Genomic DNA, 27,059 nt, shown 5'->3' with positions numbered 1-27,059 from the left:
GTGCGACAGTGATGGCCGATACTGATGACTTTCCCGCCTTTCTTCAAGTCGTCTGAGACCAGCTGCATTGGTGCTTGCTTTTTTGTTTGCAATCGAGACGAGAGATACAGCTCCTGGTGTAATCCGGACCCGCATCCACACCTGCAGCGACTGTGTACTTTGAAGCTAAACCAAGGGTGGGGATTCGTACTCCAGGCCACCCTCTCCAGACCTGCCAAGTTTGGACTCAGAGTGAGCTAAGGGCAGTGAGCAATAAAGCCACATACTAGAGGCCCCTAGTTTATTCATTACATTTTTACGCTGAAAGGATCCCTTGTGGCCCTTGCCTTGGCTTGGGTAGCCTCCACATCCTAAAGCTGACTGGAAGTTGGAAATAGATTTGTTCACCACACAAGATTCTCCCCTGACTCCCAGAACCTGATTTGTACACTTCAGAATGCTCTCTCTATTTTTCAACCCCATTGAATATTGTACTTTGTGTTTTTACGCATGACTGAGTGCTTTTACGTGCACATCTAACATTGAGCACAAGGCTCCAATCTTCGTAGGGCTGGACTAGACCTGAGATCACCCCCACTACTCCTGAGACTTAGCCTTGGCTGCTCTCCAAGCTACCTTGAATTGTCCTGGCTAACTTCACAGAAGTGTTCCCTGTTTCACTAACAAGGGTGGCCTCCTAAACTTCTGTTCCCCAGAGAAAAGTTTAGAAATCGATTCGAACAAATTGATGTACAGCTGTGGGATAAGAACTGAAGAACTTGGGTGTTGCACAATGGTGTGGCACTGGATTACATTTACACAGTAACACAATGGCCCTCATTACGACCCTGGCGGAATACGAAAAACGATGGCGGAAATGTAATACCGCCATCGAATACCGCCCGTTGCGATCATGACCCGTCACCGTAAAGTACGATGCCATTAGCGACACCGTAGTGAACGCCAACGCTAACTGCACCAAGTACGCGCACGCGCGCCTTGCAAAACCGCAATATCCGCCATGGCGCAACGGTACGCGAATGCTGACCCCAGCGGACATTCACTTAACGCCATCAAGCATGGCGGAAAGTACCATTCCGCCATGGCGAGAACTACGGCATCGCGAACCAACCGTAAATGGCCCTACTGAGTGCCTGTACTCCACTCCCTGGCCACATTGCACAACTCCTCATAGGCGCAATGTAGTCACACCATGCAACCAGTGAAATCTACAAGTCACCCATGCATGCCAACGAACAAATGCATGCAGGGGCCCCAAGTGCCCTGTGAGTGGCCATCCACATTTGGCAACACACCATTGCCGTACTGATGCAGCACAGGCATCTGAAGGTGCAAGTACACCAAAATGAACTGAAAATCCCATGAGACAAAACAACAACAGTCCCCCATCGCTTGCCACCAGTGTAAATCAACATTCAAAGCAGTAACCTGAGGGAGACTGCACCAGCCCTGTACACTTGCCAGTAGCCAAACCAACCATCAGCATAAGCACGTACCACACAACTGTACCCAGAAGCCGGAACCCAATGCAGATCACCTCACAATACATCGCGCCACAAATCGGAATATGCCACATTACTAGCAAAGAATAACGCTACACGGTTAATATCTGAATATAAATTTAATGCACATCAAAATCACCAAGCCCATACAGCCATTTGAACATAAACTCCCAAATGATCATCATTACTGTGGGCTGCATCCGCAATAAATGACCAGCTTCCCCTTGTGTGACGCCCTGTACCTTCATGGTACACAGGGGCTACATCAACGTCCAAAAAGGCAACATGGAAGCGCCTAGGACCCCAGGGCCGTCCCATGAAGTAGGCACTAGTCCAGCTGGAAGGTAGGTATGCTGCACCTAGCCACTAGTACTGCGTAAGGGCATGTGGGCCATTGGCGATCGTCCCATAAGATCGTAATGGTGCTCCACTGATTAACTCGAAGCTGCAGGTGTCGACTGTAGAAGCCATCTGCAGGAGTGGCGTATAGATGGCAGCGGCAGAAGGGGAGGAGATACCTGTCACCCAAATGAAAAAAATAACAGCATGGGCATCCGAACTTCATATGTATTACTCACTTCATTCAACACACCAAACCTACAACCATATGCATGCTAGCCCACTCATAAGGATCAATTGCACCCAAAAATCACTTGCGAATCATAACGACATAAATCGAGGTGAATACACTATTACAAACGAGTGTCTGTGTGCATGCGCCTGTCAGAACAGGATCCATCAGATGGGATCATCAACGTGCATAGACACAAGTGATTGAAGGCACGTCGAGACAGGGAGGGTTCAACAAGGGCAGACAGACGATGGTCCCACTATGGCAGCCTTGCATCACATAGCGCAGGGAAAGGGGATAGATTCCAAATAGCCATGTACATGGCAGACTCCCAATTAAATCATCTGTCCATGCATCCATTCATAATTCCCTCATCCCGGTATGAAAACGCCTGAATATTTACTCACATAACATTCAAAATTTCCATTGAGTCTGTGCGTAATGCAGTCTTCAAAATCCACTGTGCTCCTGCCCAGATTTCTAGTGTAGTGAAGTAACATGTATTTGGGAACGTCCTGCCTTATCGTCCACTACGCTATAGCGCATCCCATTCAAATCATATCAATCATTGCATTCTCGTCATGGGCCCTGTCCCAAGGACATTCAACAATAGAACGTTATATTTCCAGTCAGACCTGTGGGCGTCTCCACGCCGCTAGTTGAAAACCGAAAGCGCTGTCCTTCGAATTCCTAATTTGCAACATCACGTCGAAAAGGCATCTGTGAACGCTTGTATTCACAAATACATCTATGTAGTGCGGCTGTGTGTGAAAATGGTAACTGGCCTCAATCACTAATGGGACTCCCCGCCCGTCGGTGAACGTCGGTACAGTGCTGCATGAGGGTCCACCTTTGTTCGAGCACTACATTCCACTGACCCTTCACAAGTCTGCTCGCGAATGCAAATATAGTATGTGCAACAATGGGACCATAGCAGAATTAACATATAAACCAATATTTCACTGCCATCGGGATCAAGAACATGAATGCAAATGCAAGATGCCATGCGTCGAATTGCAGCGTCGTGTGCGGGACGTGCTCGCACGAAAGGCATTGCAGCTGACACAGGTGGAATGAATCACCACAGGTGAAGGCTATACAGCCTGAAAACACATAAATTGCACACCCAACCCCCTCCCCCAACCACACCCACTCCAGAATGCTACCGGCAGGACTAGCGATGTTGGGCCTGGGGGACCTGATTGCACTGCAAGTACTCCAACTTCAAGAGGAAGACGAACGCCAACTACTACAACAACCGGCCGCACAGAGGAGACGCAGGAGGAGGAGGAGGAGGAGGAGGGCAAGGCATGGCCAGCAAGCCCCACCAGCACAGCCACTACCACCACGCAGGCAGCCCGCAATCCCACGCCTCCGAGCTAATCCGTTCAACCTCACAGCTGAGCAGATCCACACCCTCTACCGTTTGGACCGGGACACCATAACCGCCATTGTCGACATGACACACGCTGACCTTGTCAGCATGATAGATAGCCCAACCGCCATCCCACCCCTACTGAAGGTGGTGTCTGTACTCCACTTCCTGGCCACAGGCACCTACCAGCACACAGTCGGACAGTTGCATGGCATTTCACAGCCACTATTCTCACGGACACTATTCCAAGTGCTTGATGCCCTCCTGAAGCACTCAGACGACTACATCACTTTACCACGCTCGGAGCAGGAGATTACAAACACAAAAGTGGGATTCCATGCACTTGGCGGCATACCGGGTTGCATTGGTGCCATCGACTGCACCCATGTGGAATTGGTTGTCCCACATGCCACGGAGGCCCAGTACCGCAACCGGAAACAATATCATTCTATCAATGTACAAATGGTGTGTGACTCCAACAGGATCTTTACACATTGTTGTGCCCGATTTCCAGGATCAACCCATGATTCTATGGTCTTGCGGAACTCTAGAATACCACGCTACATGGAGCGACACGCAGGGCACCGATCCTGGCTACTCGGTGAGTCTCATTTAATGCCTGAGTATGTGGGGTAGGTGATGCGTGAATGACCTGGCAGGAAGGGGGGGGATGCGTACGTAGCAATGACATTCCACAAACATCCTTTGCTGTCCACATACAGGTGATGCCGGGTATCCACTGAAGAGATGGCTCCTTACACCAATCCGGAACCCACAGGACCAGCATGAGGAGGACTACAACCATGCCCACTCACGTACCCGTGTGGTCATAGAACAGGCATTCGGCCTACTGAAGGCTCATTTCCGCTGCCTCAGCAGGTCTGGCGGGGCACTCCTGTACCGCCATGAGAAGGTTGCAAAGATGGTCATGGCATGTGTCATGCTACACAACATGTGCGTACGTAGGAATGTGGCCATGCCCCCCTACGCAGAACTGCAAGCACCTGAAGATGGTCATGATGAGGGTAGGGATGTGGCAGCACCTCAAGGGGTCCGCGAGGCACAGGAGGCCCGTGAATTACGTCAGAATCTCATAGATGCATGCTTCTAGCACTCACGCCTGGTGGCTGTTACATGGACACGGGACTTGTGGCACTGTGTGTGTCTGGAACATGCACAATGTGGACTGTACGCCAAGATAGGCCTCGTACACAAAGATCAATGTCCACACATCTCATTGGATGAATATGAAGAATTGTATTGCAGATGTGAAATGACATTACACACCCAATCGACCCGCCACCCAATGAAGCACAACACACCCCCTCCACCCTCCTACCTCCCCCCCGAACACCAGTGTCCAATGACGCTCATTGTCAGTGGGCAGACGCTATTGCAAGCCCCCTCTCCGGGTATCAGGGGCACCCCTGCCTGTGGAGCGCCGGTTCCTCCCAGATCTACGTTGGGGGCTGCCCTGGACGGAACTTGCAACGGATGATGTCTCTGCCTGCTCACGTCCATGCATGTCCCTAAGTGTTTGTGAGAGCTCAGTGAGCACACGGCGCACAGCGGCAAGTTCACCACATACGTCTTTGGACGTCGCATGCAGTTCCCCCCTCAGGCTCTCGGTACTTCTCTCCATTTGTCCCCTCAGGCTCTCGGTACTTCTCTCCATTTGTCCCCTCAGGCTCTCGGTACTTCTCTCCATTTGTCCCCTCAGGCTCTCGGTACTTCGCTCCATTTCTGCCCTAAGTGTCTCAGTAGATGTTTCAATGGCTGCCTTAGAACCCACACATTCAGCAGCATGCTCCTTGAGGAGCGTGGCCAGTTGCTGCTGTTGCACAATCATCTGCTCGAGGGACTGTTGCCTCTGCTGGGCCATGCCCATTTGCGGTGGTGTCACAGAGGGGCTGGACGACTCATGTTGCCTTGCCACAGGCCTTGTGGGGGTTGGCCAGTCGTCGTCTTGTGGGTGCCCCTGCGTGGTTTCCTCATGGTGTACGGGATGATACAAACAGGGGGATTGAGACAGGTCATGGATGGGTCCTACTTCGACAGCACCGTTTTCTGTGTCGGAGCATGCTGGCATGAATGCAGTGTCACCTAGGGTGCTGCTGCCACCAGAAACAGTGCCTTCTGTGGCATCCATTGGGGGGACCTGTGGTGCTGCTGTTGTGGACATGCTGGCTGCTGGGGTGCCTGTTGGAGTCCCCTCCAGTGTGCTGCCACTCAATTTGTGCTGCTGCCGTGTCTTGATCCGTGCAGCTGAGGTGGAGGGTCTTTGGCCGTTGGTCTTGGCCCTCTTTGCAGGTGTGCTGGTAGGGGTGTCCTGAAGCTCGTCGTTGGAATCGGACCCTGTGGTGGAGTAAAGGAGGGCGAGCGTTATTTATGGGTCTGTGGTAATTGTAATGGCAATGTATCACATGCATTGGGGTGGTACCTGGGGGTGATTTGGGTCAGGGCCTTGGAGGTGGTCTCATTTTTGTGTGGATTGGGGATGCAGTTATTTTGCAGTCTGCAGTTAGGGTGTGCATGCTGCACATGTAGAGTGTGTTTTTGGGATTTTTAATTATTTATGTATTTAATCTGACTTTTAAAGGGCGCTGTCATGGCAATGTATGTGGTCGTTCTCCTGGACATGTGTTTCTATTGCACTATGGGGACACATGGTACTTCACATGGTTGGTAATTGTGGATTTGGCATAGTTTTATTTGGCCCACCTACCTGATTCTTCGGATGTCTGCACTCCTTTCTCCATCCCTCCGACTCCCTCTATGCTCTCCATTCCAATGGTGGAGGCACAGATTTCTTCCCAGGGGGTCAACTTGATGGGTGATTCCGATCCTCCCCCGGTAGCTGTGGCAATGTTCCGGTTGGCAGAGAGTATGCTCCGGACGCGTATCCGTAGGTCGTCCCATCGCTTTCTGCATTGCTGTGGGTTGCGGGGTGCGGTCCCCACCGCACTTACCCGCTGTGCCACCAGGGCCCATATGTCCTTCTTGTTCGCAAGTGCCATCCTGGTCATTTGCGTCGAGAAGACGACGGCAGCATTCTCCTGGAGGGTCTCTGTGAGCATGGTGAGTTCCTCATGGGAGAAGTGGACCTGCCGCTTGCGATCGCACGCTTTTTTAGCAACTTTTCCCATATTTATTTTTTTAAATGGGGTGGCTAACGGGTTGGGATGTGTCTCAGGGTCGGATTTTTGATGGTTGTGTTGGGATTCTGATTTTATAGGTGTACGGCGTGCTGTTTCCCGTTCCGGCCCCATGTTTTTACTTCCGTTTCCGTATATTTACGGTGACCGTAATTTGCGCTGACCGCTCATTACGGTGACCGCTAAGAAGGGTGGCGGAATTGCACCTAGGGCGACGTACGACGGCGGTAAGGGGCGTTTTGGGGTCATTTCCGCCATCGCGGACTTTGCACTTCCGCCATGGCATAATGCTCGTGCCCGATGGGTCAGAATTAGCCGCACTTTACTCCATCGTGCAGTGGCGGAAACGCTATTTACGCTATGGCGGTCATGTCAGTTACTTTCCGCCACGGTCGTAATGAGGGCCAATGACTTTTGTTAGCCAGTAGTTGTAAACCACTTAACTAAACTAATCAAATGGAATCAGTCACTGGTATTACTTTGGGTGCTTCTAAATACGAAACACTGAGAAGGATATGTGCATAAAGAGGGAAAGACTGAGCTAATTCAAAAGGGTGTTGATTGGCAGGAAAGTAAATTGTACATCTTCCCTCTTATGATAGTGCAGAAGGTGCTGTGAATGCTCCTCCCAGTAACAGTCATGACATGTCTGTTGCTGCCATCATAGAGAGAGAGGAGGAGGATGATGCCCAATCCGTTGTGTCATCTGTTTCCCCTGAAGCTGAGGTTGTGTTAGAACTCAATAGGCTAAGAGAAAAATAACCTGAGCTTAACATGGCTAACCTAGAGTTGGAAAAGGTGGAGAAACAAAATGATAGGGAACATCAGTTGAAGCTTGCCAAGTTTCAAGCTGCCAGCACCTCCTTAAGAGGGTCTGGAAATGGTTCTGGTCCCTAATACATCCTAGATTTCCAATTGATCTGCACAGTGTGTGAGGAGAAAAATGACATCATGGACTGGCTGACTGTGTTTGAGTATGCATGTGAAGTGCAAGAAGTAGGACATACTGATAAGATTACTTAGTTGCTCTGTAGACTGCCCCATTCTGGCTGCTGTGCCATTGTTGAAATGTCAAAGACTGAGATAAAAGGCTATGCAAAATTGGAGCAGACACTGATCTTGAAGTGTGGGAAGACTCCTGCCCAATTCCTGAAAAGATTCAGGGAGTACAAGAAAAGAGAAGGTAGCACTTGGGTCACATATGTTACGGAAAATCTATAAAGAACTTGACTGGTTGGGTGGAAGTTTATACATTTGCCACTTGTGAAGGCATGATCCATTTGGTTATGCTGGAACATATTTGTGCCGTATGTTCCCTGAGCTTAAGCAGCATCTGGCTGATTCTAGGGCGATAGATTCTAAGAAGTTAGCCACTGCAGCAGATGTATGGACATCCCACAGGGTGTCCTATAAGGACAGGCCTGCTTCTGGGAAGCAGGAAGAGGAAAAGAAGCAAAAAGAGAAAGAGGTGGGTCATCCAAAAAATCTTCATCCCAACATGGCCATACAATGCTTAAAAAGGGTAAGTCACATGCTCATGGACAGGACATAGTTAAGCCTCCCTATGTCTCAAGACCCAGTGGAGCATGTGTGGCTTGTGGAGCAAATTAGCATGTGAAGGGGGACCCCATATGTAAGGTCAAAACCTTGGGGGTCCACTCTGTGAATCTGGTCTACTCCAATGATGAGGAAAAACACTCCCAGGGGCATCCTTCCCCTCTGATTCCTTAGCCTGTGGGTTAGGATCAAAAGTAGATATAGTTTCCCTGGGAACCTAGAGTGGCTGAGGCATATGCCTCCATCCCTGATAATACAAAGCATTACTTTGAGGATAGTGGGCCTCATTATGAGTGTGGTGGTCCGGAAACAAGGGTGCTGGTAAGCTCACCGGCATCATTGTTTCCAGATTGCTACACTATGAGTTTGCCTGCCGGGGCTGCTGCACCCAACAGGTCTGGGCTCTGTCAGGCGCAGCAGCCCCTGTAGGCAGACTCATCACAGAAGCATGAGCACCGTTAGCAATGGTGCTGATGCTTCTGTAAGCCAATGGCACTAACATTTTCCGGCACCCAGCTTCCCGGTCTGCCAGGACTTGTATGTCCAGGTGGCACCGGGAAACTCGGTGGCAGTAAAATGTTATGAGCCCGGCGGAAACCCACCGGAAGCACCGGCAGGGTTACCGCTGGATGCATAATGAGGCCCAGTGTCTTGGTAGATGGTGTAGAGACCTCTGCCATTTGGGACATTTAGCCATTTGCCATCTGCCATTTGGGACACTGGGACCTGCAGAACTGTAGTGGATTCAACATTGGTAAACCCAGAGGAGCTAGCCAGAGACCCTCTGATACCAAAAAAGTCAGTCCTCTCAATGCGAAAAAATATTTTAGATAGACGTTGCAAAAAGTCAAAATCTGGTAAGATGTAGTATTTATTTTCCAATAAGAAAAACAGCCGACACGTGTTTCGACCCCGACACGTGTTTCGACCCCTGGTCGTTGTCAAGGCTGTGGAAATCATAATTGATTCATGCCAACATTGATGATAATATAATTGACATTCAAAATATTAACATTGAAACATAAGATATAAGTGTAACAAAAGACATTACAATGGATAAGTCATACCATGTTACATCATACGACATACCAGGGTTGGAGGGTTGGAGTCAGTGCAGGACCAGAATTCAATGCCTCCAAGATGGTGTCTGGCGCGCTGAACTGAAGTGGAGAGCTCGGTCTAGTCGTTGGAACCAGCATCTTTCTAGCCCTTCCGGGTTTCGCGCTATACAACCTCTCCAGATTCTTTGCTCGCTGCGTCTCTATGCTAGGTAAACTCTAGCTCAGCACTTCCCTGGAACTCGCTTTCCCCATTGATTCCTTGTTTGATTTTGTTTCTTGTGTTATTCCCTGCCTCCTTCTGCTCCTCCTGCTGTTTGTTTCTTCTGTTGCCTTGCTCCTGGACCTTCCTTGGTGCTCCGGTCCTGTTTTTGTTTGTGTTGTTTTCCTTGGAATCGTTCCTTCCCTGTTCATCCTTGCCACAGCTGACCTGAAACAATTCACCATCCAGATTCACTGGCTACAGATTTTTTTTGCCTTCCTTGGAAGGGTTGTTTCCTGGCAGTTTCACCGAGGCTTACCAGGCCTGGTCATTGCTCAAACCAGGCAGAAAGGCTACCGGAGAGGCTCGCCCCTATCTGCATGACTCCCGCACTCGGAGAACCAACAGGCGCAATCAATCACCGCCCGATCCGCCTCACAGAAGTCCTAAGGTGAGCTCAAAACCTGATAGTGGGCTTTGTAAAAATCAATATTGACCCTGGGGCAGGGGAGTCATGCAAATCTCTATTTCTAAGCTGTTTGGCGGAAGGTTCCTCTGTTCCAGTCGCTTTTACTTTGATATCATCTCTAAAAGACGTGTTGGGCAAGTGTGTACAATTAATGATGTCACTCCTTATTATTGGTAGACAACCTCTCTTAACCAATGACAAACCTTATTTACCAAATACTCTTTGAGTTCTTTATACTCTTGGGATGTTGAGCAAAAGGAAATGGGAGTTACAAAGATAGGTTTGAGATTCTAGTTGAGGATATAACCGTGAATTGTCACTGCTGGTCCATGTTTTGCAGTCAGCTCCTCTCAAATGCGAGGCCTCCGAGCAGGATCCATCATAACTCTATTTGAGCCAGTTACAACGTTATTTGCTTTGCATATCAAATTTTCCCATGGCAAATTGCACTTAAGTGCTGGATCGTTGGGGTTGTGGCCTATAGGTGATGTCTGTGTACCCATCATCATATCACATAGCCTAATTTTCATTGCTTGCAGTTCATTAAATAGGAACTTGTTATCTGCTTTTACTTGATCAAGTTCTGTAGCAAGGTGAACACAGCCCCCACACGAGTTGCCAGACCCGAAGGTGCCACAAATGTGGGTGCTAAATTGGGACACTATAAGTCTGGTTTTCCAATGGCCTGCAAACCTCAACAGGCGCTTTTGGCTTTTTCACACATATGTTAATATGTTGTGCATCCGAAGTGCCAGCGAAGTGTGGTGTTGTGGTATTCCCTTGCCCTGTTCTGCTCTCATCTACGGATTGTATCAAACCTCTATAAGGAGAAGAGGAAGGTTCATCTACGATTTGTGCGTGAAACCCGCATGGCCCCTGGACTATCACAGCCAAAATCCATTGCAGCATTTGCCCCGCCTACTGACCTCCCAGAAACCATTAATACTTCGGTGCGTGCACATCCGCACGCGCATCCGAAGTGCTAGCGAAGTGTGGTGTGTGGTGTTCCCTTGCCCTGTTCTGCTCTCATCTACGGATCATTTCAAACCTCTCTAGGGAGAAGAACAAGGTTCATCTACGATTTCGTGTGCGACAGCCGCATGGCCCCTGGACTATCACGACCAAAGTAATTATTCATTGGACCTTACGTAGGCTTTGCCCGGCTGGCGGCTGATTCTGTGGGTTTTGGTTAACTATGTATTATAACATAGCTCGAACGTAGCTATAACGTAGCAATATCATGCGGGCTCAGGGGGCGGGCTGTAATACCGATTACCCAGTCTAGTGCACGAGAGTTGACTGTGATGCCCTTGTTTTTCCTTTTTCCACCTAGATCCATTGCAGCATTTGCCCCGGCCACTGATTCTCAGAATCATTAATACTTTGGTGCACGCGCATCCGAAGTGCCAGCGAAGTGTGGTGTTGTGGTGTTTGGGTGTGTGGATGGGTGGTAGGTGAGTACCCCTTCTGTATTGACATTAATATTGTCAAAGTTTGAGAGAAAAATACAGTGAAAATAAATTAGCATTGTTGTAATGGCGAACAGATTAAGGAGTGGGAAGTCTACTAATATGGCGTCCTCCCAGTGTATGTCTGACAATGTTCCCGATTGAGCCTCGTGTGGCTCAGAAGGTAGCATATTGAATGCTGATAACCCTATTATGGAAGGGAGTCCGTTAATACGGCTTTAACATGTCCAACTTACAATGGTCTTGCAGGTATTGCTTTGGATGAGAAAAATAAGTGCTTGCTACGTTGAATGAATTATGTCTATGGCTTGCGATAATATAAATCCCACAGAAAATGTGCACGATGGAGATAATGATGTAGGAGACACAAATATTTCTACTTTAACATCTAAATCTCCCACTTCATTTACCAAATTCAACATTAAGGCTATGGTGGATCTTGATTCACGTATCAGACTGTCCATTGGCCTACTAACTCCATTGATTCCTAAGGAGAAGGTCAATGGTGTGTCTGAGTACGGGAATGGTTTTTTTAATCCTCGAAATGTAAATCACACCATGATGCAAACAAAGTAACAAACAGTCCATCTGACAAGGAAGCATGTAACTGTAGCCCAAATGATCTAGAGGCAGGACTGTATCCCTTACATATTGAAAGTAGGAACGCACTTTCTTCCTCAATGCCTAATGATCAGAAACAAAATACCTTTCCTGTAATAATCCGAATTTGGATTTGCTTGATAAAGGACATGACATTACTCATTTGGACTTACGTGAAATAAAAAATACCATGACTGATATGATGCTAAATAGACTAAAAGGCTTCATAATCGCACGCGAAGGGGCGTATGATAGGACTTATTCCCCAGAAACTGCGAAAACCAAAATTACACATCAATCAAATGAGATACTAATAACTGATATGGGTGAGCGTGATTCTACAGCATGGCAAATGATGGATACCCTGCTAGAAGAGATTGCGATGATTAACATTTCCATATCTGATCTTAGGGAAGAGCTTTGTCAACCCATTGTGAATGACTCTGTACCAATGAGGGAGGTGCTAGCGGGTAGTCCTACAGCATTAACAAACATCATTGAACAGCAATTAAATGGGGAGCTATATGTTGAATTTGACACAAACTACTCAGGATACAATTCAAGACGATGTCGTAAACTACAACTATAGGCTATAAAACGCGCAAAAAAAAGATCTGCCAATAAAAAAAGTAAAAAATAAAAAATATCTATGGCCCAGAATAGCGGAGGGGAGCATGTGATAGTTGTTGCCCAACTTTCCAAGGAAAGTCAGGTGCATCTTTGTTTCGAAAAGGTGGAGTGGGGTCAATCACGAATTTTGATAACCTAAATAAAAGTAAATGTACTAAGGCTCCCATTAAATTGAATGAATCGGTAGGTGATATGGAAAAATCCCGAAAATACTTCGGAATGACTATCAAAGTTATGGGAGGAAATGTACTTCGCACAGGTATTTAATGATCTCTAATTCAACTACGGATACAACTAAGAGATGTCAACCCAGTTGTACTTTGGAAAATACCGAAAGGGGTAATCATTGCTATATTCTGAAATTTTTAGTCATCCAACAAATACAGATCTAAAAATTCAGGAAAATATGGCTAAAGATACTGTTGTGCTGACTGGGGGTGGTAAATGTAAAGAATTGGCTCTCGAGATTCCAAATGGATATGAGGTTCATATACTAAGTTTGGATGCTAAAGTTGTGACCTTAACAACTCAAGCATCTGGAAATCTAACAATGTTGAACCCTAAATACACTACACAAGATGCAAAAGGTAGTGCAGGCAAACATTTGACTGAAATAACAAACTCAAGCGTGGAATGTAATTCGACTCAACTAAAGTGCTATGACCGTGAGCCTCGAGAAAATGCACTAAAAAACTGCACTCTCTCTCTGGTAACTGTCAACCACCTATTAAATCCAACAGAAATAGGGAACCCAACCACTGACCAGCAAAGAACTATACAATCTATGGTTAACTGTCACAATGAGGCGACAAATAATCAAAAGAGCCTTGTGAACCTGGGGAAGATAGTGATGAATGTCAATAATCATTTGCTGAACTTTCAAAATAATACCAGAAGTGTAGAGGATCATAATGCTACTGCCATCATTCAAGAAGGTCAGGCAGTGAAAACCTCTATGAATGGCATTAATATGATAGGAATGGAGGGTCGAAGTGACATTTTCGGAAATTGACGAATCAATCGCAGATATTTATTAGATCTCCTGTATTTTATTCCCCCTCTAAGAATTTTGTCCACTGATGACTTTGATGAGATCTCACTTACGTCAATTAATAATTATCGAATAACATGCCCTCTATACTCTGAACAAGTATTGAAGCTAATATGGTCTTATAGAAAGGAATAAGCCAACATGGGATTTTCACTCTCTACCTTTAATAATGGGAAAATGGCTGAGAATTTTTTGTATTATAATCAGATGACAAATATCCCAGAGAGTGAACATAGGGAAGGTGTGACTGTTAATGCAAAGACTGAAAAATTATGCATTTCGCAACTACTCTCAATTTCACGTAATAACAACGAAATGGCATGGATCGAACCATTACTAAAAACAATATTTGCGGCTAATCCAAATGTATCTACTTCATAAACTAATGTGAAGTCTGTATTTAGAATATATTCATGTAATTCATGCGGCTTTTGTAATATTCCATTTTGGATTTCAACCTTTGATGGGAATGAGCACCCTGATATTATTTTCTTACAGGAAACTATGAAATTAGATCTGTTAATTATTCCTGAATATTGTACCTATTGCTCACTTGATATTAAAGGTGTTGAGGGAAGGCCGCCTGGAGGGCTTGCTATCTCTATTAATAATGCCCTAGACTGCAATCCAATGCTTGTTCATTCATCTGTTCACATTCTGGCTGTCTCGCTGACTATAAGAGTGGTGCTAACTCTATTTTAGCTATTAGCTTATATTGGAACTCATTGAAATATAACATTTCTGAAATGTTAGATGATTTGGATTTATGTTTGGATCACGCTTACAGTCTTAATCCTTATTTTGAAGTAATTTTTGGTGGGGCTTTCAATTCATTAAGCCTTGAAAGATGTGCTTCCCCTGACTCTACTAATAATATCATGGGAACGATTCCCAGAGGGGTGCTGAATTGCGAGCCTATTTTGAGGAGTGGGAGATGTCCTTTGTAAAATTCAATGAACCATCTCTAACTTATACCTGGAAGCGAGGAATTGCTAGATCCTTGTTGGACTTCTTTTGTATTTCCAACTCACTGTTACCGCTCAAAGTGATTGCTAAGATTAAATACTATATATAGTGACCATGCACCCTTCATCATTTCGATTGATATTGCCTTAAATACTTTGAATGTGGACAATAGACTGCTTGAAATTGAGACTAAAATGAGTAATATGTACTTAAAATGGAATCCGCTGCTATGCAAGCATTTAGCAGAAAGGGTGTCAGCAGATCTTCAATGTAGAATTAACTTAAATGATACAGCATCATATCCGATTTATTATCCCAATCAAATTATTACTGTGTTGATTGCCGATGCCTTGGAATATTTATTTTCTAAGCAAAAAATATCGGTAGTTGATAATAAGCATGCGTTTGATTATAAAATTAAATATATTAAGCTACAAAAAAACAGAGATATAAGAAAGCTTTTTAAAGAACATGCCGAATTTGCTTATCTAAATAAACATATCATCCAATCATACAAGTTTAAAATCAAAGTTATGCAGATAGAACAGTATAATAAAAAGAATTGTGAAATGATCAAATCAATTTGCACTCATCATACTCATGCTATTTAGACCGCAATTAAGAATGGTAAAGCACATGACCAACAATCTAAGAATACGATCCAAGCAGAAACATGGATAACCTTATCAGGAGTAAATATGCACTACCCCTGCGCTTTGCCCAACAGCAAGATTATATAGTGCAGAATCCTCTATTAAAGCAACTTGAGTGGTCTGTTTCGGATATCATATGGACTATTCGTAAATTATCAAATTCTCGAGCAGCAGGGCCATATGGCATTCCATCTTGTGTTTATAAGGTTGATACTATATTTTGGAGCAGGATTCTAAAAAAAGTTTGATAATATCTTAACTTCAGGTAATAGCCCGAGTCTTGGGTCACCTATTTTGATTCCAATATTTAAAAAAGGTGACCCTAATATGCCTGAGAATTATAGAACTATTTCTTTAACAGATGCTGCAGCCAAAGTTTTCTCTATTCTAGTTTTTGTAGAACTTGAAACCTATCTTGATACTTATAAAATCTATTCTAAATTTAATTATGCTGATTGTATGGAGATTCTATGGAATCGGATGATGCAAGGACAATGTAGAGCTTTAATCGTTGCTTTATTTGCATTTTTAAGAATAATCGAAAAGGAAATTTCTTTATTATACATTTTCTGTAAAAATGTGATACATTATTGATTGGTACATTTTAGTATTATGTTTTTATATTTCACATATTAGCTGTATTTGATATGTATACATTTGATGTATTATGTTGACATTTTGTAAAGGATTATTATAACCATAAACAAATTTAAAAAAAATATATATATGTTACTCATTTCACTGGCATAAATATAGATGCAATCTTATTATTTACTGGGGATGAGTCAATTACTCTATGGATGAATTTACTACCACTGCACAGTTAAGATCGAGTGATCAGCACCTTTATGTTTAGCGTACCCTGCTGTGCCCAATCTACCTCCTAAAGCTATCAGATCAATTTCATATAAAATGATGCAATGTCATCTATCATGGCATTTGCTTTGTCAATTGGATCAAGCAATTTGGCTGTTTTTGCTACCTTTTTCCCCTCTTGCGAATTCAGAGGGGATTTGGCTACTTTCTGTTTTGACATGATGAAAGTGATGAATGTGGGAAAACCTAAATGTCCTGAAGGATGTTAAGCTAATAAGCTGCAGGCTTGCCAAGCCAAAGCCTGCTTCAGGTGCAAAATATGACAATAAATATGCAGGTGCAAGTGCCAGTCCTATGTAGCTGCCCCCTGATTGCTCTCTGTTAGAGAGAATTCTCTTATAAGGCTAATTTCCCAAACCTAGTGAGTCCCCCAGCAGCTTTGCTGGATTTTTGGGGTTTGTTTTTTTCTCCTGCTAAGAGTGAGACTCTTTTCCTCCCACTCTTAGACGGGTCCATGTAATAATGTCGCCACAAAAAATCTCGCCATGCAAAAATATCGCCAAAAAATGGCCGTTTTTTGTGGCGACATTATTGCATGGAAAATGCGGGGGACTCCTCCGCAACCCCCAAATGTTTTTATTTTTTATTTTTATTTTGTAATTATTTTTTTTTGCCCCTGTCCCCATATATATGGTCACCTAAATAATATCGCCATGACATTTTCCCGGCGATATTATTTACGGCGACCATATATATGGCGATATTATTACCTGATACCTCTTAGACATGATTTGCGGTGCTTTTTGACTTAGTATGTGTTCATGGGCTATGGGCTAACCTCTTTCTACTCCATAGGGCATCATCTATTTTTGTATGTGTGTTACACAGCACCCTCAGTGCAGTAACACAGGGGTGTCATAGTGACTCCCCAACATAGACTCCATACCCTGGGAATGACTACTGTCTCCCAGAGCATGTAAAGTCACCATTGACTTAACTAGTCCTAAATTGTGAACAGAACCAGTACACACCATCATATTGTGGAAGTACTGGTAGGGGTAATTTGAATGCCCCTCGGTCTGTTTCCAAGGGGGCACTGTGCAGTCCCCCCTAGTCGAGTTTCTGCCTGGTGGCAGTGGTTACCACGCAAAATATTCCTTCGTAATATTCTCTTTGGGATTTTCCCATTGATTTTAAACGCACCACTTTTTGGTGCAATGTTAAAGATACCGGCGCTTTATTTATTTAATATTAAATCCAAGGTTGGGTCTTTTTGCCAGAACTTGGTTCCAAAATGGTGTTTGTGTCCGTCTCTGTAACTCTGACCCAGGTCGAGCCCTTTGTTCCACTATTTTGGCGGGCTTCTCCACAGAAGCCCTCCAAATGGTGCCACTCTGTCTGGGTTCCATAGGAGGGGTGGAGGGGGGATTTGGCACCATGGACTGAGTTGCCATAGCAACTCAAGTCGCACTGTTCTCTGATTGGCCCAGTGGTGAGCCGCCCGGCTCACCACTTAGCATGTGTGATTGACAGCTAGGCTGATGAATGGGGGTTTTTCTGCATAAAAGCAGGGCCTTTGGGACTGGAACTTCAGAAATTGCCACAGGACCTAAGAATCCGAAGAGGGAAGAAGCTGAGCCATCTGCAACGACGACACCACCGGTGAAGCCCTGCTGCAATGAACTCACCACTTTCCCAATGACAAGAGAAGATCTTCAGCTGGATGAGTCTTCTCCCCCTGAGCTGGTGGGACCAACCAGTTCGCCTCTTTCGCCTTCCAAAGAAGTCTCTTGGTCGAATCGCCCGTGCTAAGCACCCCGGCGGCCGGATAGCCAAGCTTCACCACTTTGACCGCGAATAAAAGGACCGCACCTTTTAATCGGGAACTCTGCGGCTGGTTTCATCCCTGGGCAGTGCAACGACTCCAAGTTTCCTCCTCCACGAGATCCTCTCTTCCCCTGGTCGGAACAATGAACTGCAACCACTGCCAGGAACAGTTCCCACCGCTGCCACCGCTGGCCTCCCTTTCTACAGATTGCTAAAGGTGACCCTTAAATCCTTGGCTTTCTATATTGTGTTGGACCCAGACCTTCTAACTTTGTTTCTTGAACTAAACCAACCTCTTTTGAACACTCTGCAAAGGCTTTTAGTGCAACTTAAACTGTGTGATCCTGGGCACATTTTGCTTTGCTCCATTTAAAGTGGGCCTGGCCTATGAACTTTGGCTCTACAGTATATTCTGCCTTTATTCCCTTAGTCTGACTCTTAAAAAGTGTTGAGACTGTATTATTCTTATGCTCTGTTTTCTCTCCCTCTAACCAAACTATTGGAGTGCCATCTTAGTTAAGCGCTCACATCTGTCTTAACAAATAGTGGTGTTTTAACTCTGACTTGTCTAATAGTTATTAAGGGAGGTGTGTATACTTTATCTAACTGTGTTTTAACTTGCTTTTGATTTGGAGTGCTAGTGTATTGCCTAAAATGTGTTTTAAATAAATAACTCTATATATTTGATACAAAGCTCTGGTCAGTGTTTGTTTGCTCTACTGTGTTTTTAGCCCTATTGTGTATACTCTAGATACTGCCTTACTCTTCTTGAGAGAAGTCTGACTGCTCAGCCACAGCTACCAGGTAAATCTGGGTGGTGCAGACTGCTACCAATTGGGTTTACTGCTTACTCCTGTAGTCTTAATCTTTTTGCAGTGTTCCCTAAGGGAACTGCACAGGATTCTGCCTAACACTCTCACACTACTCCAAAGAAGCACAAGAAGCTCTTTTGGTCTGAGGAGTGTGGGAAGGATTTTCATGGCTTAAAGGACTCCTTGTGTCAGGCTCCTGTTCTCAGGCCCCTGGCTAGCAGAAATCTTTTATTGTGCAGACAGATGCCTCCGACACTGGGATAGGTGCAGTTTTATTACAGCTAGATGAGAATGGTAGGAACACCCTATTGGCTTCATCGGTCCTCAGCTTAAGGACAGAGAGCTCAGGTGGTCCTTTAGCTCCAAGGCTTTGACTTCACTATTGAGCATAGGCCAAGTGTCCAACATAGCAATGCTGATGCCCAGAATGTTTAACCGACCTGAACATGAGACTCATCCAGGGGTGGATGAAGTCCCCCTGTCCTTAGTCTGGGAGTGGCGAGCGTTAGGGACAATTTCACTTATTGCTAATTTATCTCTATATTTACGGACCCCCTAAACTTTTTGCTTTTTTTGCAGCCTCCTTTCCTGACTTTGCTAGTGGAGCACAGCCTTCAGCTGCACTCCTCTGGGCGTTCGCTCATCATTATGGGGAAATGGATATGTCCTTCAGACAGTCAGTACTGAGAATCTTTGTTTCTCTTAGTCTTTCAACTTTGTTGCCTCTTTTGGCAACTGTATTTCATTGCGCAAAGTAGATTACTGTACCGCGTGTTGGGGTACTTGTGTTTTTGTGCCTTAGTCACCCACTAAGGATGTTTTGGTAACTGAACAATATGCCTAGGAGTAGACTGGTGGTAGCAGAAGCCTTTTCATGTATTTTTATTAACTTTGACCAAGCCCTAACGCGATTACCGTGTTTGGCTCCTGACTGTGGCTGGTGTCTGTCATGGCCATGCCACAAGATCTTTTGTCTTCTTCTTTGTCCATTGGCCTTCCTCCTGGTCTTTGTTACCCGGGGAGTCCTTATTTGGGCATGCATTCACCTGCGAAAGCCGTTGCATTTTGTGGGCTAATGCATGTCATGTGTGTAGGGAAGTGGGCTTGGACTGTCTCCACACTATTGGTGCCAGGATGTCTAGTGCACATGGGCATGAGAGCTGCAGTGGTCCCTGATTGGACCACTGCTAGCGTGCATGAGTGGGGCAGATCTCCTCATTGGCCAGCTGGGTGCGAGCACTCTCTGGACTTTGGGATATGAGGAGGGGTCCTGAATGGAGACCTGCAGATCACCAATAGGTCCAAATTGACCTATAGACAGCCAACTATCCAGAAGAGCCAAGCAGAGCCAAGGACTATCCGGAACCGTGCAGAAGAAGGTTGGCACCTGAGCCTGCTTTTGTCCCGGTAGGGCGCTGCATTGCGCACGATTTCCAAAGGCCTGCAAACGACCTTCAACCCCTTGGAATGGTGGGACCAATCACACTCAATGCCTCCTTGTTTCCCTGCAAAGAAGCCTTCCCGGAAGTGTCCCTGGGCCCTCCACTGGACTGACCAGCTTAAAACATGGCACCCATGACAGAGCGTTGTTTAATCGAGTTCTGCCTCAAGCTTTGGGGGAATCCTAGCTTGAACTGCAATTTTTGGCATCCCAGCTTCTTTGGGCCACAAGGGAGAAGCGTGCGTCAGACCGCAAGATTTGGGTGCCCCTCCGTCACTGTGCAACAGTGAAAGCCGCTGCTGGTGTCTTTCCCGCCTTTCAAGTGTCTTGAGACCAGCTGCATCTGTGCTTTCTTTGTCCTGCCATAGAGACGAGACATACAGTTCCTGTTGTAAACCGGACCTGCAGCCTCAGCCGCAGCGCCTGTACACTTTGAAGCTAAACCAACGGTGAGAATTCGTACTCCAAGCGACCCTCTAGACCTGCCAAATTTGGACCCGGAGTGAATTAAGGACGGCGAGCAATCAAACCACTTACCGGTGGCCCCTAGTTCATCTATTGGATTTTTACGCAAAAAGGATCCCTTGTGGTCCTTGCCTAGGCTTGGGTAGCCTCTGCTTCTCAAAGCCATCCGAAAGTTAATAATAGCATTGTTCTCTGCAGCAGATCCTCCCCCAATCTCCGGACCTGATTTCTACACTTCAGAGTCCTCCCTCTAACATTTCCACCCCATTGAATATTGTACCTTTATCTTTACACATGACCGAGCACTTTTACGCGCACATCTTACATTGAGCACAAGACTCCAATCTTCGTAGGGCTGGACTTATAAAGTTAGGGTTATCCATTTCTGAAGTTTGCCAATGTGATAAAGTGTGTCTGCTTCCCCTCCTGACAGGTTTTGGTGGGAACCACACTTTATCGCATTGAACAAAGTGACTGTACATATGTTTTACATAGTGGGCCTCATTACGATTTCGGCAGTAACCTGCCAGTGCTACCGGCATGTGCAGCTGAACTCGTAACACTGTTTCCGTCGCCTGATAACCTGGTGCTATGGGACTTTACAAGTCCCAGCGGTCCGGGATATCAGGCGGCGGAAAGTGAAAGTCCCCATTTCCATGGAATGCCAAGGACTCCATGGGAATGGGGACACGGAAGCACCTGCACCATTGATAACGGTGCCGGTGCTTCCGTGACAATTTCGCCTACAGGGGTCATTGCGCGTGTGTGTTCATTCTGGGGCCTAATAAATTGTGCATTTTTATATACTACTGCGTAAGGGTAATTCTTGTCGTCCTACTGTGTATGCTCATCTAAGACCTCAGATCACCCCCATTACTCCTTAGACTTTGGCTGCTCTCCAATGCTACCTTAAATTGTCCTGGCTGACTTCACAGAAGTCATCCCTGTTTCACTAACAGGGGTGTCCTTCTAAACTTCTGTTCACCAGAGCAGAGTTTAGAAATCCATCCTAACACTTGTGGGGAGATATGCTGTTGGAAGTGGTCACTGTTTTGAAAAGGATGGGTAGGTGCTCACCGTTGGGCAGTGGGAAAGAAAGGGGTTAACTGTGAGCAATTTGTCTGGGATGAACATTGTGTATAAAGTAATGCCCGTTGACCCGGTGGGACCCGTTACTAACTCTGTATGGCGAGGTGTAGCTGGGTTAGTGTTCAGGGAATGTAGCCTTCACATACACAATGACAGATGCATGTTAGGGATGTGGTCAGTAGAACATTGACTCTTTCTTCAGAGAAACCTTACAACACATTTTAGAATTTGGTCCAATTTCAGTTAAGAGAAATGATTATGTAAATCATTTCTTGTTGTCCTCAGATTGAAAAGGTCTCTGTATCCTGAGACTTGAGGGAATAGACAACAGAGATGCTACTCTACCCACAGATTCTGGCATTTCCTTTACTAAACAGAGACATTTAAATGGGATATGCAAGTCTCCTACTTGGTCCACCGCACTGGCTCTTACAAAGGACTGCCATGAAGACAAATTTGGCAGGGCTGGCCTTCGAACAGTCAAACTCTAAAGTCACCAGCGTCAAGAGTTCAAAATGCAAGAAACTACATGCAACATTCTAGAGATCGATATAGATATTACGTGTGCCTGAAACTCATCATACAATCTATCAGGGCTACGCTGCTTTCCCCACCGCTTGGATCATCACGCCTCTACTTCATTCAAAGGACAATTTGAGAACACCTCATTAATCAGAGACAGTCAGTTGTTTCAGTGGATCACCATATTGTTTATTTGGTACTTTGATTTCACAAGAGCCGCTAAAGCCACCTCTGTTTTCAGAGCATTCATGCACACCTGATGGAGCTTTTAGGCTTCTTTGCACTTCAACCCTGAGCAAGCATTTACGAATTGTCATAGAGGCAATTAGGTCAGTGACCCCAATGGGATTTCATAAGAGGGAAACCAACACAAAAGCACCCTGTACCTTGCTGTCTCCATCATTTGTTTGGGTAGTGACCAGGGAAATGGGATCCTGTTCCAGGTGGTGATCATTTTCTATTGGTCGTGAGATAGGTGCAGGGGAAACAATGGGCCTCATTACGACCCAGGCGTTAACCATGGCGCTATTAACCATGGCGCTATTAGCGCCATGGTTGACGCCGGATTCCGCCATGGTGAATGGCGGAATTACCGCCCTATTCCAAGGTTGGCGGGGCGGTAATTCCCCATTCACATTGGTCCTTCCCTATTCCCATTCTTGCCCCCATAGGGCTCAATGGAAATGGGGAAGGTGGTAATTACGGCACCGCAAATTGTGGTACCGTAATTACCTCCAAGGTCGCTTTGCGGGTCCCTTCCTTAACGGCTGGTAAAATGGTAGGGACCCGCAAAGGGACCTCGTAATTGGGCGGTAAGGGATTACCGGCACCAGTGCCCTTACCGGTACCAGTAATCCCTTACCGCCTGGGTCGTAATGAGGCCCAATATCTCTTTATGGAAGTCGTCTTTTGTGGCTCAGTGCCAGATCTGTGCATCCCATACAATGCGGGTGCAACCTAGCAAGTATTAATCCAAATCTTGACTTTAAGAGTGTTTCATACCTTTAGATGCCCTAGAATGACATGACAGTGCCTGAAGAAGGTGCTCCTTTTCCTGCTTATTATTTGACCGCTCACAACTTGAGTCTGTTCCGTTCACTCCCACCCAGTTCACGTCCCAGCCCAACAAGCATTATTCCAAATCTTGACTTTTAGGGTGTTTCAAACCTTTAGATGCTCTAGAATGATGATGACGGGGTCTGAGAAGGCACTCCTTGTCTTGCTGGTTATTTGGCCACTCACAACTCGAGAGTTTATATGAACCCCAGAAAGAAATTCAGAAGAATCTGTATTTTGGTCTTGGAAGAAACTTCCATTGATGATGAGATGTAGATGCGCGAATGACACAAACACGACCCCAATTGAGGCTGGAACATGGGAGCATGAGAAGAGAAGCAGAGAAGAGTAGAGAAAATGATCACCAATAATTCTCAGAGATACAGTAGCAGTAACATATCACATAGGATGTCAATATTTCATGTAAACAAATATATAATTATGAGCTCAGTTTTAGTTTTTACTTTTGTATTTAAACACAGATGCTACAAAAAAAGGAAACAGCCAACCTGGTAGCCTTGGTAGAAGGCATTTTCATAGAAAATGCGGTTTGTTGATTGGATTGGAGGAGTTCTTTGGGCAGGAGACCACCATGATGCTAGGGCACTACTACAAGTTATTTTCACGTTAAAAAACTGTGGATAGCTTTGTAGCAGATCTAAGGGCTCTTTTGTCTAAATGCAGTTTTTCAGACAATGAGGAGGGATCAAATCATGACAGTGACTTCCAACAAGAAGATTCAGGGGCGATTGCAAGAGATCTCATGTTTGAATAAGACTTTCGCAATTGAGAGTGTTTCTGTAGCAGTTGGAGCAGGTGGAATTGGTGGGGCTAGTAGTGGCCGGGAAATGCCCGCTAGAAGAGTGAAAGGGAAATCAAAGAGAACAATATGTTTCTGATGTGGCAATTTGGGTCCTATTGCTTCCTCCAAGGAACATCCAGTGAACAGGATGGTGTGCAGGAAATGTAGTAAGAGGAGTCGCTTTGGCTATGGTGCTGAGTTATGGGGTATTCTCGTAGCTCATAGTTTACAACTTTGGAAAACTGTTTTTTTAATTTTTGTTTTAAAACACGTCTTATGTCTGCTAAAATTAGCTCCCAGTGCAATAGTCCATCTTGGACTTGACTGGCATTGCATCAATAGGCTACTAAAGATGATACTGTCTTTTTATTGGGAATCGTACCATAATGTCGCCACAATTGTGGCGACATTACTAAAACTGCGCCTGAGTGCGGTTCAGAAATCCCAAACCCTGTTACTGTGCCCAAGCAGAGCGGGGGTTGTAGGGGTGTTCCCCGCTCTCCTTGCGTGCAGTAATGGGGGTCAGGGTTTGCAGGGGTGTACCCTGCTTACCATTACAGTAAGCATGGATGCGCTTTTTAAAAAAAGGACCCTGCAGCGTCATCCCCGCCCCTCGTAGGTAGGAGGAGCTGATGCCGCAGGGGTACCAGGATGTCGGCGGTGCACACAGGAGTGTGCCGCAGTAAAGGTAAATGAGAGATTGGGGGGTGAGGTTTTCAGTATTGCGGGCAGGCGGGCAGAAGTGATCACTGCGCCACAATGTAATTGCAGTCGACATTTTCATAGGCGGAATTACGGACGGCGCAGTGACCACATAGATTTGTTTTATTGGATACCCCTTATGGTCAACGCCAGAGCTTGTTAAATACAAAAAAGCCTTGATGAACATAACAAGCTACACTTAAAGACCTGTTTCACCATGAATAAGACTTGTCCAAACTTTGAGTTCGATAATGAGAGTTAGCTACGTGTGGACTTCACCAAACCAGATAAACAGTGTTACGAAACAGATGTTAAAAAGTAGAATAGTTGACAATAGAGACAATGGTGAATAATATCCAAAATAGCAGGCTTTTAACACTATATTTGCCTATTAAAGAGGTCTGGCAATATGAAAGGTACCAGGACTTGATCAAAGACTACTTTATTCATTACATTTAGAATCTATATTCTAACTTTAGCTACAATGACCAGTATCTGGAAGTCTGATTTATCTTCAGTTTGCCCTTTCTGCCCTTTTCTTAAGGAAACAAAATGTGTTTGCATGACCTTCATATTTGCAAATTAGAGAAAAGAACTTAAGACTATGCTTGTTAAATCATGGTGTAACGGACCTCTATACTGCAGAAAAGATCTGTAGAAGTACATCTCATCGTGATATGGTATTTGCTGTGGCACAGTATATTAGAAATGTCTGGTGTAAAAGGAATATGCTTATTACTGTATTGAGTTGAAGTAGATTTATAGGTATAAGAATAAACGAACAACTTTTTGTTAATGTACAACTTTTTAAGCAGTATTGACAACTTCCTGACTTGGTATTCACTTATTTGATTAGAAATATGTACAATAATTAAAATATTAAATTATATATTTTTCTAGCATTCTTTCTTTGATTATAAATGTGTGTAATAATTAAAAGGTAAACTTTATCATGTTTTAATAAATGTATGTTTTAATATGTTATGTACTTTTATGACAATGTGCCGAAATAAAGCTGTGCAATCTGAATGGAGAAGTCACTTTGCAAGGGTGGGTATGGCCAAATCAGACAAAACTAAGGAGGAAAATCATGGCCAACCGGAGGAAGAGGGTGAGTCCAGGGATTGCAGCACTGTTCTGCTGCAGCTATACTGAACACTTTGTGCAGACATTAAGATTGTCAGCAAATTGAAGTGGATGCTCATGGATTCAGACTCACCAGACACTATTGCACCATAGCACTTTTTTAGAGTGGTCCTGGGTAAACAGGGAAAGGATTTACTGAGAGGAGATATTTAATCTTCAGAGTATGGTGGGTCTCCAATAAAAGTCAGTGAATACTTTGAGAGTCATATTAGCTTTATGGAAAGAGTACTTATCTATTAAAGGTCGTAGTCTGCAATAGTGTAGCCATCAAGGGGCTCTAAAAATAACACTTAATGGAGCAGAGGTACTGATAGCATGATCTGGATGTGGCCAATTTGCAGTTGAAGGAGGTATCTAACATGTTTCCTAGAGTGTTTGCAATTTCCATAGACAGGTTAAGAGGTTTCAAGCATAGAATAATTTTCGAAAATGGGGAATGTCCATTGTGTCAAAGGCGTAGATAGGGTAGGGCCTGAGTGGGCAAGGCCAAACCAAAATCTGTAAATGTCCATTCAGAATCGCTGTGTGGGCATTTACAGATGTTAATGTCACTGCGATAGGCCCAACTACATTAGCTTCAGACCCCACTAGTTAGACAATCCTGGCTACGCCTCTGCATTGTGCACAAAGTATACCTCATGCCCATAGCAATTAATGGTCAGCTATGAGAGGCACTGAGCAGGTGGGATAAATGAGCGAAGAGAGGCTGAAGAATGGATGTCCCCCATTGTTCAGACCATGAGACCGGATAAACATATAAGCCTGTGCATTGATTTGGTTAACCTTAACAGGGCTATATGTGTGGATCGGTGCTAGATTCCAAATATAACTTAAATGTTAAAAATGATGCGATATGCAAACTGGCTTTCAATTCTGGACCTATTATACACTTATAACCAGGTTGTGTTATATCTTCTAAGACCTTGCATGCACTTTGTAACCCTGCCTACCATATTAAGCAAATGCATTTGGCTAAGCATCAGCTTATGCTATATTTCAGAGGGTAATAGAGAACATATTTAGGGGATAAATGGCATAACATATTTCTAAGATGACATTCTCATAAATGCTATATATGAAGAGGAGCACAACATGCTGTTTTTCAAAAATGGAGGAGATTGGA

At 44.9% G+C, this 27,059-nt stretch overlaps 1 protein-coding gene across 3 annotated transcripts in view; it reads right to left on the bottom strand.

Moving 5' to 3' along the window:
• Nucleotides 1-27,059, bottom strand: part of LOC138447680 (adhesion G protein-coupled receptor E1-like) — a 908,650-nt gene that overhangs the window by 142,473 nt on the left and 739,118 nt on the right. For all 3 annotated transcript variants that reach the window (XM_069603943.1, XM_069603945.1, XM_069603944.1), the window contains one exon: nucleotides 23,398-23,597. In XM_069603943.1, coding sequence (XP_069460044.1) covers nucleotides 23,398-23,597 — 200 coding nt within the window. The remainder of the gene's footprint in view (nucleotides 1-23,397; nucleotides 23,598-27,059) is intronic.

The sequence above is a fragment of the Ambystoma mexicanum genome, chromosome 3q (genome assembly GCF_040938575.1).
Source record: "Ambystoma mexicanum isolate Mex_15411 chromosome 3q, UKY_AmexF1_1, whole genome shotgun sequence".
Lineage (NCBI taxonomy): Eukaryota > Metazoa > Chordata > Amphibia > Caudata > Ambystomatidae > Ambystoma > Ambystoma mexicanum.
The sequence above is the reverse complement of the archived record's forward strand: the minus strand, read 5'-3'. Positions and strand labels throughout refer to the sequence as shown.